Source organism: Danio rerio, chromosome 3 (genome assembly GCF_049306965.1).
Source record: "Danio rerio strain Tuebingen ecotype United States chromosome 3, GRCz12tu, whole genome shotgun sequence".
Classification (NCBI taxonomy): Eukaryota; Metazoa; Chordata; class Actinopteri; order Cypriniformes; family Danionidae; genus Danio; species Danio rerio.
The window spans coordinates 2,535,669-2,552,500 of record NC_133178.1 but is presented as its reverse complement, the minus strand read 5'-3'; the positions used below and the strand labels follow the sequence as shown (position 1 = coordinate 2,552,500).

Genomic DNA, 16,832 nt, shown 5'->3' with positions numbered 1-16,832 from the left:
AGGAGAAACCTCTCATTAATAACACATCCCATTGTGTGTGTGTGTATGTGTTGAGAGACGTGCGCTGCGTGTGTGTGTGTGTGAGTTTGTCCTCAGGGTGATTGTGAAAGTCTGCTGTTCAGAGATCAGCTGTTATAATGAGTCATCAGTGTGTCTGACCCGGAACATTCCTGCAAAGAGTCAAGAGCTGCTGCAGCAACGGCCAATCAGAGCACTCCGTTTGCCTCACGCCCCCAGGCCCCTCCCCCTCCCATTCAACAGAGAGAGAAATGAAAACGTGTGTGTGAAATGCTGAAGCACAGTTACATCGACTGCAGACGTCAGAGGAACTGGCCTTTGTGTGTGTGTGTGTGTGTGTGTGTGTGTGTGTGTGTTTAGAGTCCTAAGTTTAAGAGCCCTAGATTAAGGGCCTACTCACACTATGCTATCCGTACCGTGCCCAGGCCTGTTTCCCGGATCATTTGAGAAGTGTGAGTGCGCTGAATTGGGCGGTTCACTTCGGCTTTGACACGGTACGCTTGTGTGTGAGTGCAAAGCTCGCCAAAGCCCGAAACTGAAAGCGAGGCGTGACTTTAAAAAGGCTCACGAAACACCGAAACACATGTGTTTGAGCTGTTGACAGTCGTATATGTGTCCCACACTGCTAAAAACACTATTAGGACACCTATATTTCACTAAAAAGTGTAGATTGGTTGTTTTTGCGTTATTTCAAGCAAATTCATACTTCCAGGTCATGACATAATAGCGTGTATTCCAGCGTGCAGACTGGACGTCTGAGCCAGAGTGAGTCTTATTACGTCTTACAGTGTGCTGCATTAATGCATGAGTAAGGCTTGGTTCAAACCAATCAGCGCGCTCTATTGTGCAACTTCATTAATATTCATTAGTGTGTTTACACGACAGAGACGCCATGTTGTGTTGGCAAAACAAGCGTGAAGTGTTGCTTTTATAGTTTGCTGCAGTGAAGTTTTGTTTTCATTTTCTCTCTGTGAGAGCTTATCTGGATCACATGTGGATTACAGTGTACGCGACGCTCGACAACAATAACTTACGTGTCTAAGGAGGAACATTGTTTACCTGAGAGCTGTTCTCATCTGCAAACGCTGAGATCTGGATTTGCTTGTAGTCTCCTCTTAATAAAGACGCGGCGAGATTTGGTAATAGAGATTTGGTAAGTGAGCGACCAGTGCCCTTTGTTTGTTCAGTTTGTTTGGGAAATGCTGAGGGTTTTTTTCTCTCATTCGCCGTGCGGTATCTAACATTGCATGAAAAATACACGCTTAGAGCAGCTCCTCGAATCAAATATCACGTTTGTCGCGAGGGACATGAATGAATTCCCTGAATGAAAGAGCCAAACTGCAGTTAAAGTCCACCATTTAATAATTTGGCAAATAATTCGACTACAGATGTCCATGTAGGTTAAACACCATCACTTTCTCCTGTCTGTGTGGGTGTGTATTTTGACTCTGAAACTCGCGCGTGCCCAAATAGACACTCCCACACCCTCCCACTTTAGATCCTCCGACACTCCCCCCTAAACAGAGCTGGACACGCCCACTTTTCTGACTTTTTCCAAAGTAGAGGTGTGAAAACACCCTGCTGAAACGAGGGGGTTTCATAGCCCTTTAAGGGGCTGTTTCATATGGATTTATTAATCATTCTTACTGTTCAGTGAACGCAAACTGCTGTAGTTTATTAAAGACGCAAACCTCTCACAGCACGACAGCTGCACCTTCAGCAGACCTCCTCATTCCTGCAGCATGAGGGCTTTATGATTGTTTATGAGCGCCAAAAGTGGCGGATCTGTTCAGTGAAATATCTGACTGCGTGTCCCCGCATCCCTACGGACTGTTTGGTGAAATATTTGACTGCATGTCACTGCATAACAAACCACTGACACGATATAACTAGAGAAATCTCCACTGTGCTGCTGAGTGAGAGAGCGCTTCTCACTGAACAGCGCAGCAGCGATGACGTAAACATGCCGAGACCTGATTGTAGTGTGAGCGCGGGCTGTCGGGGGAGACGGGAGGGGGGACAAGCGTGCTTTGGCCCGGTTCGAGGCAACTGTACATAGTGCGAGTACGGTAAAAGGTGCATTCTCACTGTGATTACCTATGAGTGTGTCTTTTTTCTCTCTCTTTCTCTGTGTGTGTGTGTGTGTGTTTGCGCATGCGTGTGTGTGTGTGTGTGTGTGTGTGAGTATTTTATGTGCATCTGTGTGTGTTTGTCTGTGTGTCAGTGTGCGTATGTTTGTGCATGTATGAGTGTGCTTTCCTATGTGTGTGTGTGTATTTGCATATCAATGAGTGTCTGTGTGTGAAAGTATGAGTGCATTTGTGCGTGTGTACGTAGTGTGTGTGTGTGTGTTTTTGCCCATATGTGAGTGTCTGTGTGTATAAGTCTGAGTGTCTGTTAATATTGTGTGTGTGTCTGAGTGTGTTTGAGTGTGTCTGTGTGCGTCAGTGTACATCTCTGTGCGCAAGTTTGTGCGTGCGTACATGAATGTGTGTGTGTTTGTATGTGTGTGTGCGTGTGTGTGTGCGTATGTGTGTACCTGTGTGTAAGTGTGTGTGTGTATGTGTGTAAGTGTGTGTGTGTTTGCGTATACGTGAGTGTCTGTGTGTAAAAGTGTGAGTGTGCACAAGTTTTGTGCGTGTGTGTTTTTGCATGCGCGAGTGTCTGTGTGTAAGTGTGCATCTGCGTAGGTTTGTGTGTGTGTGCACACAAGTGTGTCTGTGCATAAGTGTGTGTGTGTGTGTGTTTGTTTGTGTGTGCGTGCACGGGAGTATATCTTTCTCTCTGTCTGCGTGTAAGTGTGTGCATAAGTATGTGTGTGTATTTTTGCATGCATGAGTGTGCATCTATGTGTTTGTGTGTTAAGTGTGAATCTGTGCGTAAGTGTGTGTGTGTGTGAGTGTGTCTCTGAATAAGTGTGTGTGTGAGTGTGTCTCAGAATAAGTGGGTGTGTGTGAGTGTGTCTCTGAATAAGTGTGTGTGTGAGTGTGTCTCTGAATAAGTTTGTGTGTGTGAGTGTGTCTCTGAATAAGTGTGTGTGTGTGAGTGTGTCTCTGAATAAGTGTGTGTGTGAGTGTGTCTCTGAATAAGTGTGTGTGTGAGTGTGTCTCTGAATAAGTGTGTGTGTGTGAGTGTGTCTCTGAATAAGTGTGTGTGTGAGTGTGTCTCTGAATAAGTGTGTGTGTGTGAGTGTGTCTCTGAATAAGTGTGTGTGTGTGAGTGTGTCTCTGAATAAGTGTGTGTGTGAGTGTGTCTCTGAATAAGTGTGTGTGTGAGTGTGTCTCTGAATAAGTGTGTGTGTGAGTGTGTCTCTGAATAAGTGTGTGTGTGTGAGTGTGTCTCTGAATAAGTGTGTGTGTGAGTGTGTCTCTGAATAAGTGTGTGTGTGAGTGTGTCTCTGAATAAGTGTGTGTGTGAGTGTGTCTCTGAATAAGTGTGTGTGTGTGAGTGTGTCTCTGAATAAGTGTGTGTGTGAGTGTGTCTCTGAATAAGTGTGTGTGTGTGAGTGTGTCTCTGAATAAGTGTGTGTGTGAGTGTGTCTCTGAATAAGTGTGTGTGTGAGTGTGTCTCTGAATAAGTGTGTGTGTGAGTGTGTCTCTGAATAAGTGTGTGTGTGTGAGTGTGTCTCTGAATAAGTGTGTGTGTGAGTGTGTCTCTGAATAAGTGTGTGTGTGAGTGTGTCTCTGAATAAGTGTGTGTGTGTGAGTGTGTCTCTGAATAAGTGTGTGTGTGAGTGTGTCTCTGAATAAGTGTGTGTGTGAGTGTGTCTCGGAATAAGTGTGTGTGTGAGTGTGTCTCGGAATAAGTGTGTGTGTCAGTGTGTCTCTGAATAAGTGTGTGTGTGAGTGTGTCTCTGAATAAGTGTGTGTGTGTGAGTGTGTCTCTGAATAAGTGTGTGCGTGTCTCACACTTTGTGTGTGTGTGTCTGTTTGTCTGTGTGTCAGTGTGCGGCTGCGTGTAAGTGTGTCTATGTTTGTGGAGGTAAGAGTTTGCTTTTGAGTGTGTGAGAGTGTTTTTCTGCGTGTGTGTGTGTGTGTGTGTGTGTGTGTGTGTGTGTGTATGTGTGTGCATTGCTGAACTTTGTAACACAGTTGACTGCAGACGTCAGAGGAACTGGGGTTTTGAGCAAACACTCATTTTCTCTCACAGTTCATTGATTTGTCAACACACACACACACACACACACACACACACGCACACACGCACACACGCACACACGCACGCACGCACGCACACGCGCACACGCGCACACGCGCACACGCGCACACACGCACACACACACACACACACACACACACACACACACACACACACACACACACACAGGAGTGCATCCACTCACTCATCACCTTCAGCACAGATAACATGTGTGTGTGTGTGTGTGTGTGTGTCCTGCTTACCTCTGGTAAAGCGCAGGCCTTTTCCAGCAAACTCTTTCTGCAGGGCCGCCACGAACTTCTCCCGAATCTTCTCTCTCTGCGGGAGCACAGAGCAGCGCTTCAGACACACTCACCGTCAACATCAACGACAGACAATAACAGCTGCACTCAGTGTGACGGAGTGAACCCAGAGTGGACCCACAACAAGGTGCGGGAGGCCTGAATGCCACAAATAAACCCCAAAACAAAAACAAAAAAACAATGGCCTGACCCGGTGTAAAAAAGATGGTATTTATTTACAAAGATGTGCAAAATATAGTCCAGTGCAATATATATATATATATATATATATAGTGTGCCAAAAATCCATATATATATATATATATATATATATATATATATATATATATATATATATATATATATATATATATATATATGTACAGTGTCAACATTAATAAGAGTCAATAAACTCAATATTGAATGTGCTTTGTTTTGAGTCTGTCACACCTCAGAATAATGTGTTATTAATTGTGTTGGGCAAAGATTAATCCCATCCAAAATAAATGTTTGCTATGACATATGTGTGTGTGTGTGTGTGTGTGTGTGTGTATTGATTTACTATACATAAGAACGCACACGCATGTGTTTGTTTGAGAAGATGATGTGATACAAATTATATAGAAATTTACATGTAAACGTGACAAGGAAGACACAGTGGCTCAGTGGTCAGCACTGTCGCCCCACATCAAGAAGGTTGCTGGTTCGAGCCTCGGCTGGATCAGTTGGCATTTCTGTGTGGAGTTTGCATGTTCTCCCCCTCTCTTGCTGTGGGTTTCCTCCGGGTGCTCCGGTTTCCCCCACAGTCCAAACATATGCACTATAGTGGAATTGGATAAGCTAAATTGTCCGTAGTGTATGAGTGTGAATGAGTGTATGGATGTTTCCCAGTGATGTGTTGCAGCTGGAAGAGCACTGCAGGATAAGTTGGTGGTTCATTCTGCTGTGGCGACCCCAGATTAATAAATGGACTACACTGAAAATGAATGAATGAATGAATGAACAGAAAATACCTTGTCGATTTCCGAGAACTCTATTCGCTCCTCTAGCGTGCAGCTGCGTCCGATGGGTGAGATGTTGATCACGCCACTACGAAACTCGATGAACGTCCCTCTGAAAGACAGAGATCAGTGAAAACGTTTAAAGGGGTCGTGAACTAAGAAACGTCTTCATCTTTTGTCATGAGAGTTATCAAAACATTTCCCAGAGATGGGTTGCAGCTGGAAGGGCATCCGCTGTGTTAAAACGTGCTGGATGAGTTGGCGGTTCATTCCACTGTGGCGACCCCTGATTAATAAAGGGACTAAGCCGACAAGAAAATGAATGAGTGTTATCAAAACATCCTGTGAGTTTCAGAGCTCCGCAGTTTGAGCTTCCTCTAAAATCAGCCTATATTGAGGTCAGTCTGACTAAAACGCAGAATCTGGAATGTTCTGCTCTATGATGTAATAGTCTGGATAAGCTCCGCCTCCACACAAGATTAACGCCCACTTCTCCTGCACTGTTTAGTGCTGTTAACATGCTAAAACTAGCTATGTTTCCATCCAAAAATGCGAATAAATTTATGCGCAAAACTTATTATCGCATAAACGGATTATCGCATAAAAGTTGTGCGAATGAAGCAGCGTTTCCATCCAACGTGTCAAAGCAAACAAAATCGTCACTTCCTGATTAACTGGCGCCAAATATCAACAGTAAAAACTGCATTTCCTGCAGTAGGAGAAGCTGCATCAATCTTTTATAAATGAATGCACCTCAGAAGACAATCTTGACAAGCAGTGAGCGCGCAGTGAGTTGAAGGTGTCAGACGCCGAGCACAGGCGCTCTTGATTCTGGAGGTCATTAATAATATAAGAACATTAATACTGAAACGGTAAGGCGTTTTATAATGACCAAAACAACATTTCAGATGTTTTATAATGTGCTCAGCCTGACGTTTTGTCCATTCACACACATTTTAAGCATCACATGATCTCTTTCAACAAAATCACATGACCTTTTTTAATGCGCATGCTGGAGTTTGTGCGGTAAAAGCGTTTCCATCGCAGTTTATGCGCATCTTTTCTTATTGAATAAAAAGTTTATCCTACCCAATTAGGCGCATATGTTTTTTATGCGCATTTTCAAAATTTATGCGCATCATGGCGTTTCCATCAACTGGTTTTTTTATACGCATTTGCAAAATGCGCATAAAATAGGTGGATGGAAACATAGCTACTGACAGCCAATCAGAGTAGCATGAACTTCTACATTACAGTTGGCCACGCCCACTAAAACAAAGCGTTCTGATGACAAGACTCAAACGCAGCACAAAAAATAGACATTTATTGGTAAATTATGATGTTTTTTAGAATTTAAATCTTTAAAACATTATTTATGGAGATCATTGAATAGAAAAAATTGCCCGTTGAAATGCGGATGTAATGCTGGGTTCACACCAAATGCCGATAAATATATATATATATATATATATATATATATATATATATATATATATATATATATATATATTTATATTTAATGTCACTAGCTCTTGTTTACTTGTGTGATTTTTTTTCATCTCACACAAATTTTCCACTCAAGTTAAATATTTTTTAACTTGCGCGGTATTGGGTGAATTGTGTGTGTGTGTGTTCGCAAAAAATACATCACCCATTTTACGTCATTTGTACCGCACAATGGTTTTTCACATGTTTGAATTGACTTTGCATGTAACATACTCATGCAAATTCTTTATCTGACGCCTGTGTGAGTTTGTGTGTGTGAATGTGTGTGTTTATGTGTGTGTTTGTAAGTGTAAGTATAAATGTGTTGGTGTTTGTGTGTGTGTTTGTTTGCGTGTATGTTAAATTTGTTTGTAAGCGTGTCTGTATATTGTAAAAGTGTGTGTGTGTGTGTGTGTGTGTGTGGGTTACCGTTTCTTGGGCAGTTTGATGAGCCCCATATAGCTGAGACAGAAGTTGATGAGCTCCTGCAGCAGCTCCTCGCCCAGGTGATTTTGAATGGCCTGACAAACACAGATGGATGGCAATTAATGTCCTCAAAAACTAAATAAGTGCACATTTATAACAGCACCAGACATACAAGCATCTACAATTACATACGGTCACACAGTAAAACATAAACAGTCAATTATATATGAAGTTAAATATTTTATTTAGTCACACATAGCAGTAACATAAAGAGTCATTTAAATTATTAATAGAGCACAACACTCTAGAATCATATATAGCCACACATATAGTCAATTATAAAAAGGAAAATATAAACAGTAAATAATATAGAGCACAATAATCTAAATCACATGTAATCAAACATAAAATATAATTAAATATTAAATAAATAATGTCAAATTTTAATATTATAGTCACACTTCTTAAAATATGAATAGTAAATAATATAAATACAGCACAGAAATCTACAATAAAATCATATATAGTCACACATTGTAAAATATAAGCAGTGAATAATATAAATACAGCACAGGGGTCCGTTCTTCATACGTGGATTACTCAGTTAGCTGGATTTGGATATTGACGATTTGACACGATCCAGGATCGTTTCGTTCTTCAAAGCTGATCCGAGAGTTGTTGTCATGGCAACAGTTCTGCTAGCTTAAACCTGACCGGGAGCAGGTTCAATTCATATAAACAGGATTAGATCGGCTCAGTTCAAGAAAAGATAATAGAGAAAGTATGTTCTGAATTCTGATATTTTCTTACAGTAGTAGTTATATACACTTGGGAAAAGAGTAAATATTTTTTAAATATATATAAAGTTATAGTCATTAATAAAATAAATAAAGTTATATATATATTAATAAAACTTATGCAATCTGCACCCTCGAAATGAAAGTACAAAGACTGCCACCTGGTGGTGCAAAGAGAAAACTTATTGATATGAACTTTTTAGATCGCTTTAGTACAAATAGTGTATAATAGAAATGCACAATATGTGACTTTTTAAAGCAATAATACATTTATGCAGTCATGAACATGTTTTGATAGTTAATATGCCGGTGATTTGATGCTTCACAAAAGTTGCAGACGCCTTTACCAATATCAAAATGCTTTTGTAAACAACCAGTTATTCTTTACACGGATTAAAAAAACGGCTACTATAATACAGACAATATTTTCTAAATGTAGAACTAAATACATTGATTTGCATTGAAATACATGATGAATACTCTTGACACATGAAAGAGTAAAGCCTGCAGCTCACAACAAATGTGGAAGGTTATTGCGTGTCATATTTAACAAGCCGTTTACTGCTAATTTGATGTAATTTTGCTCACATGGATAATTGAATATTGATCAGATGATGTCATTACGCTGCTGTGCCGCCAGCCAATCGTTGCATAGCTGATCATGATTTCGAGGATGGGTAGATCTGTCCTTCACAACACACGCAGCGATCTCAGATCAGTTTATCCAGACATTCTAATCTGATTCGCGAAGTTGTTTGAAGAACCAAATTAGCGAGAGATCAGTTATCAAGATTAAAAGATCCAGGATCTGCCAAATCATCTTAGATCATTTAAGCGAGGTGTGAAGAATGGACCCGTGGATTGTAAATTCATACACATTTGAGGCCTACTTTGCTAGTTTAAACATTTCTAATCTGGGATTTGATATATCTAATGCGATTATGACGGAGTGAATCACCTGTTTAAAGATGAGTTTGCCGTCTTTATATTGCACCGTCCCGTTCTCAGCGAAGACATAATCAAACTTCTGTATCACTGCAACAAAACAACACAATCAGTGTGCGATCAAAACACTTAATCACACACCTTATCATCATCATGACCTTTACCTGTATTACACAACACACACCACACACACACACTCACGCAAACAAAACAAGCTCATTCACACTCCTGATCAAATACTTTCACGTATTACTCATCTGTTTTTAATCTTCCCACTGAACATAATGTAAATGCTTTCTGCTGTTCAAGTAAAGCATGTGACAGACTACAAGATGTCAGCTAACTGGGTGTGTGTCTAAACAAATACACAATCAAAATATCTAAAAAAAAAAGTATGTGTTTCATACACAGCTAACTGTCTGAAATGAGCATAGACAGTTTAGAAAGCATATGAATGTGTGTCTGCGCATTCAGTCTTAAAGTGACACCTCTGTTATTTAAAGGTGACCTATTATACCCCTTTATTTCAGATGTAAAGTACGTCTCTGATGTGCCTAGAGTGTGTGTGTGTGAAGTTACATCTCAAAATAGCACACTAATAATGTTATCTAACTCTCTAAACCTGAACCTTTGAGGCTTTGGGCCTGATTGTGGCGCTGTCGCTTTAAATGCAAATGAGATTGTGCTCTTTTTCAGAAGAGGGCGGAGCTACAAATGCCTGTGCGTCAGCATAGTGGCAGATTCAAAAACAAGAATACAGTTATCTGTGTGTGTGAAAATGTGTCAGTGTGTGCTTCATGCTTGAGTCAGTCTATGCAGAATCCTGTCGCTGTTGATTTGTGCTTCATCTAAAACTCCACATCTATAATCCTCTTAGTCTATGCTGACTTTCTCTTCAGCAGCTCAAACACTCTAATGGCTAATGGACAGACGGCTGCTTCTCACTCTGGGCTGCTGCTTATGCTAATGAGGGAGAGATGGGCACTAGTGGGCGGGGCTTTCCCCCTCTGATGACACGTACAAAGGGAGAATGTCACTCAAAGTGTTTTCATCAAGTGTGTAATTAAAAAAAATATAGAATTAATTAATGTTAATCATTAGAGGCTGGATATATTCACACACTGCTGACACACAACTGAGTTTAAACACCTTATAAAGTGATTTTTTGCATAATAGGTGCCCTTTAAAGTTAAATAATGAACAGATTAAGAGGTTTGGTTCTCAAAAAGTTACCAGGATGCTGATTACAGGGGAGACTGACAACCCTAATTACCAAATGATCACTGCTGAAGGATGTTAAAAAAAGATGCAAGTGACCAGATGTATGCACTTTAAATAGTGAGAAATAGTTTCCTCTGATCTGTATCTAAAATAAAAAGATTTCTAAATAATGAAATAATAATAGGTAATATAAATCTAGATTTAGCCAACCCTATAATGGATCATATCATAATCACGCCAAGCAGTCTACAGTAGAAAGAAAATACAGTCTATAGAAAATATTCAATAATATTTTGTATGAATAACAATAATATAATAATAATAATATATATTATTGTCATTGTTATTATAAATTAATATTTTATTAAATATTATTAAAATATTACTATTGTTATTATTATATTGTTAATATTATATTATTTTTATTATTATTATATATTATTATATTTTAGTAATATATTATTATTGCTATGATTATTATTATTATTATTATTATATTGTTAATATTATATATTATTGTATATTAACATATTATTATATATTATTATTATACATTATTAATACATTATTATCATATTAATATATTATTATATTTTAATAATATATTATTATTGTTATTATTATTATTATTATTATATTGTTAATATTATATGTTATTATTATATTATTATTATTATATATTAACATATTATTATATATTATTATATTATTAATATATTATTATTATTATTATTATTATATTAATATATTATTATATATTGGTAATATTATATTATTATTATATTATTATTATTATATATTAACATATTATTATATATTATTATATTATTAATATATTATTATTATTATTATTATTATTATATTAATATATTATTATATATTGGTAATATTATATTATTATTATACATTATTAATATTATGTTATTATTATATTTTATTAATATTATATTATTAATATTATTATTTTTATATAATCATAATAATATATTCATATATAATCATATTTTTTCAAACATTCAAAATACGTAGTCTGAAACCAGCTGAACTAGAGTACCAATAAGATGAAATAAGTGTTTAAAAGAAATGCATTAGTGTTTGTATCTACATTTAGCCTTAGGTAAAGTACTATTAGATGCATAGTTTTAACACACACCTAATGCTCGAATATGGAAGTTAAACAGTAAAATAATAAGTATAATCTAAGATATAACCCTTTTATTGGTGCAGGAATGCAAAGTTAATCTCAGTTTGTTTTGTAGCTAAATTAGTTGAGTTGATAAGTCAATGTATAATTCGCACACAATGTTTGGTCAATTCAATGGAAGTGATGGGTTGCAGATGGACGGGTATCTGCTGCATAAAACATGTGCTGGATAAGTTGGCGGTTCATTCCGCTGTGGCGACTCCAGATTAATAAAGGGACTAAGCCGAAAAGAAAATAACAGAATGTGTGGTCAACTATGGACTAACCCAATCACTGCATTGAAAGTAAATGAGAGGGAGGTAAAGTGTGAACGGGGCACTACAGAGCGGCTTGATTAAATTAAAAGCTGAAAGTGTGTGTACTGAGTAACTGCTGCATGTATTCACATCACAATGTCAATGTTTGAGCACAACAGTCCAACCAGTTTCTCCACATTCTGCCACAACGTCCAGACATGAGAAGCTACTGATCCTACAAACTAGAGGTCTGTCATTTCATTTCAGTTTCCTTCGGCTTAGTGCGTTTACTCAATAGGGGTCGCCATAGAGGAATGAACCGCCAACTTATCCAGCATATGTTTAACAAATTGGATGCCTTTTTAGCTGCAACCCAGTACTGGGAAACACCCATACACATACTCATTCACAGTTAATCAATTCCCCTATAGTGCATGAGTTTAGACTGTGGGGGAAACTGGAGCACCCGGAGGAAACCCACGCCAACACAAGCGAGAACATGCAAACTCCACACAGAAATGACAACTGACCCAGCTGGAACTTACACTCAAATCTTGCTGTGAGGCGACAGTGCTAACCACTGAGCCACTGTCCTGCCTGAGGTCGAATCATGATGAATATTAAAAAAAAACGAATCCAGTCTGACCTTCATCTCCGTCTCCGAGCTGCTCTGCGATCTTACAATAATCGGATCCTCCAACGACGCCGATCTTCACCTTCTGCTTCAGCGCCTGAATGAAATCATCCAGCTCTGGGTCGATCTTCTGCACACACACACACACAGGTTTGTTTTTGTGAACTGTGGGGACATTACACTGGTTTCCATAGTTTTTAAACTGCACAAATGTATTTATTTACTTATTATAAACTGAATATTTTCTATTTCCTATCCCTGAACACTATATAATTTTACTTTCCGCAAAAATATAAAACTCTTTCTGTATGATTTAAAAGCTTTGAATTTTTAAAAAGCAATGCAACAAAAATAACAGCAATAATGCTTGATTTAATTAAGTAACACATTTACTGTGGTTTAGCAAGACTGTAATGCATCAGTTTTAGCATCTTTCACCAACACTTGTCACACTATAAGTGCCATCTTATAAAAAAAAGTGAAAATAAATCAGCGGTGTACATTTGAGCGCGCAATACGTTTTAAGCATGAACGGAGGAAATTGAAGTTCTCACACTTGTACTCGCTCCCAACTTGCGCTCATGACATTAGTCATTGAAATAACGCCTAAGAGATCAGATCTGGCTGTGACGTTCAGAAAAAAACAAAACACCTGCAAAGAAACTTGAACATTAAACCTACTGCCAGCTAATGTTTAAGAAGTGTCATTGCAGAGCAACACAAACAGCACGCAGAAGTATGCACGACTACATGCAAGGCATGCGCCGTGGGTCACAGCAATCACTCGACCAGAAGTATAAACCACCCTTAAAAGTGGCGCGGTTTGCAATATTGTTGCTTAACTTTCGTCGTCAGAGGAGACGACAATTCGAAAGCAGAAGCAAATGGTCAGGATTTGATTGGAGATTACCAAAAAAAACAAATCATTGAGTGGATTAGCATATTAATTGTTCAGCGAATGAATAACAATGTGCGCTAGCAAAATAAACACTGTGCATTTGGATTTCACACTGACTTTAAACAAAAAAAAGGTGTTGGTTAATTAAATAAATGCCAAGAGATTTCAAATACATCGTTTTTGGTTTTAGCAACAGTCTGTGTGACGGTCTAGCTTGTAGGCTATTCACTGACGTTTACATTGAGGTAAAGTTGGTTTTATATTCACACATTCATTCGGTGACAACTTCTGACACGCTCCCAATATTGTACTGTGATAGTCATTGGCTGTTAATATGATTTGCCTATTTATAGTTTACAAAGAATAATTTTCCGAAATAATTTTAATAAATAGACAGTCTGAATGTGTGAATATAAAACCAACTTTACCTCAATGACGTTTACAGGGTCAAATTAAAAAGAAAAGGAGACAAACAGCACTTGAAATACTACTAACGAAAACAGAATATTAAGTAGGGGGTTTCTTTTGCGCATCATTTACTCATAGCAAACTAACAGTAAAAAGGGCGTGGCTATGAATATCGCTGCTTAACTGACGTCGTCAGAGGAGAAGACACTCCCAAAGCAGTAGCAAATGGTCAGGATTTGAATGAATATGACCAAAACAAACTAATCATTGAGTGGATTAGCATATTAATTGTTCACCGAATGAATAACAATGCGCGCTAGCAAAATAAACACTGTGCATTTGAATTTCACACAGACTTTAAACAAAAAAAAAGCGTTGGTTAATCAAATAAATGGCAAGAGATTTCAAATACTTCGTTAATGGTTTCATTTTGGGTGACGGTCTAACTTTCTGTAGGCTATTCGCTGATGTTATTGAGGTAAAGTTGGTTTTGAATTCACACATTCATTCCGTGGCAACTTCTGACACACTCCCTATATTGTTTACCAAGATACTTGTATTTTACTGAATATTGGGTCTGAAATCAAATATAAATATGACTTCAAACCAACATTAGCACAATTTAATTGACTGTACTTTGACAGCCATTGGCTGCTAATATGATTTCTCTATTCAGAGTTTAAAAAGAATAATTTTCTGAAATATTACTGAGGAAGTCTTAATGTGTGAACATAATAGCAACTTTACCTCAATTTGTTTACCATGGTACTTTCAACATTAGGTCTAATCCCATGTATGACTTCAAACCAACATTAGCTCCATTTAATTGACTGTAAACAATGTTGTACTGTGACAGCCATTGGCTGCTAATATTATTTCTCTATTTAGAGTTAGCCAAGTATACTTTTCCGAAATAATATTATTAAAATGAAAGCCTGAATGTGCGAATATTAAACCAACTTTACCTCAATGACGTCTATGGGTGCAAATTAAAGAGAAGAGCACACAGAGAGCAGAGGACAGGACTGATGATGTAACATCAGAGAACACTGAACTCATCTGAATGAAAATAAACACACGAGCAGAACAGCATGTGCAGATATGGGTTTGACCGTTATATTGCAACACAACGCGCCAAACGTTCCATATTTTTAAATAAACACGTGACGCAATGTAACGTTTCAAATCGAGTTACCGTTAACCTTCAAATCGTAACGGTATTTTTCATCCTATTAAAAGTATTAGCTAGCACTATTATTTGCATAGCATTATGTGTATCCATTAGCTGGTGTATACGTGCAGAACGAGCGAAACATAGTGTACAAACACATACATAAACACGCTCATTCATTGATAACACACACGCGCGCGCGCACACATATATACACACGCACGCGCTTCACCTACACACGGAGCAGTGCTGCAGATTGAGATGTTGTTACATAATGACTGTAAATCCTAAAGCTACGATGGCGCATCGTCCATCCTTTAACTGCATCACTTATAACGCTTAATAACCTCGCGTGCATAAAAAGCGGATCCTATATGAAGTCGTGTACGCGTGTGTGTGTGTGTGTGTGTTTACCTCTCTGGGGGCTGTCAGCGTTCCGTCCACATCAAACAAGCACAGCACATTTCTCTCTGCTGCTACACGAGCCTTTATATCCATCTCCTCTGTCCGGCAATATTTTAAAAACATAAATCTAATAAAACAGTTAAATATATACAGATTTACACGCTAAATGACTCAAGATGAGTCAGTGCACGAGCATATAACGAGGCTCCTTCCTTCAAAGCGAAAGACAGTTGCAATACTGATAAGCATTATACTTGGATACAGAAGTATATACTGTAGGCTACATGATCTCTGCTGTGTGTTTGTGATGAATATGTACATGTGGTTTCTCTGCAACACTGGACGCCCTGGGGAGGGGTCCGCTTCGACCAATCAAATGCGCGGAATATGGTCACGCGGGTGAAGGAGGCGTTTCGGAGTGCACGGAATTCACGTAGCAATCCTAAGCGCGTCATACGGTTAAAGACACACATGATTTGACCTCTCACCTACTTTATATTTCACAGCCGATCATAACAACAACATGATAACACATGCGGGAAATGATAATGGACAACTCGTTTATATTTCATTAATTTTAGCTAACTATCGGGAAGGGTAACATCTCTAAACTTGAGCTGTGCTTAATTTTGTATTTGACATTACAATATAGAGAAACTGCAGAATAAATTAAAACTGTTCGTTTGTTCAAGTTGTTTCGCTTCAAAACTTTTTAAATATATTAATATCGCTCCAACAAATAAATAAATACATAAATAAATACATAATGAAATGAATAAAAAAGTAAATAAAATATTTACAATTTCACACCTGAACATAACAACAATACACACTGCAGAAATAAATAATAATGTACAACTAAATTTCTATTTTAATTATTTTACTTTCAGAAAGTTAACTAAAATACAACACTTAGCTGCACTACGCTAAATTAGCTGGCTAAGTTTCATTTTGACATTTAAAAATATTTGCTTATAGCAAAAAAGCTACAATTTGTTTCAGTTTATTTATTTATTATTTATTATTTTATTTATTAAATTGTAGTCTATAATATATGGTGACATGTCTTGTCTAGTGTAGACATCACAAAAATCTAATATTTACGACTTAAAATTGCAAATGAGTTCCTCAGAGAATATTAATCGACGTTTGACGTTTGGTGTGTTTGTTTGTCCGCTGGCACACACGTTTCTACACAGTTTCAGGTTTGCTGTTATTGAGTTTCCTGCGGTTTCCTCTACAGTAGTGAAAGTGTTGAGTTAAACTGGTTGTGTCTCTGTATTTCCGGTGGTAATGTGACTTACAGCGCCCCCTGCTGACACAAACACACACACACACACACACACACACACACACACACACACACACACACACACACACACAATCACACAGACAGACAGACAGACAGACAGACAGACAGACAGACAGACAGATAGACAGATAGATAGATAGATAGATAGATAGATAGATAGATAGATAGACAGACAGACAGACAGACAGACAGACAGACAGACAGACAGACAGACAGACAGACAGACAGACAG

The 16,832-nt window shown here is 38.0% G+C and overlaps 2 protein-coding genes across 3 annotated transcripts in view; both read right to left on the bottom strand.

Annotated features, from left to right (window-relative positions):
• Window positions 1-15,574, bottom strand: part of pmm1 (phosphomannomutase 1) — a 22,305-nt gene extending 6,731 nt beyond the window's left edge. For both annotated transcript variants that reach the window (XR_012400703.1, XM_003198028.6), the window contains exons 1-6: window positions 15,298-15,574; window positions 12,419-12,536; window positions 9,125-9,201; window positions 7,373-7,464; window positions 5,471-5,570; window positions 4,419-4,494 (exon numbers count right to left, since the gene is read on the bottom strand). Coding sequence is in view for 1 of the 2 variants with exons in the window: in XM_003198028.6 (XP_003198076.5) it covers window positions 4,419-4,494; window positions 5,471-5,570; window positions 7,373-7,464; window positions 9,125-9,201; window positions 12,419-12,536; window positions 15,298-15,411 (577 nt within the window). In the remaining variant the exon portion in view is untranslated. The remainder of the gene's footprint in view (window positions 1-4,418; window positions 4,495-5,470; window positions 5,571-7,372; window positions 7,465-9,124; window positions 9,202-12,418; window positions 12,537-15,297) is intronic.
• Window positions 1-16,832, bottom strand: part of plbd1a (phospholipase B domain containing 1a) — a 364,744-nt gene that overhangs the window by 176,634 nt on the left and 171,278 nt on the right. The window lies entirely within an intron of this gene.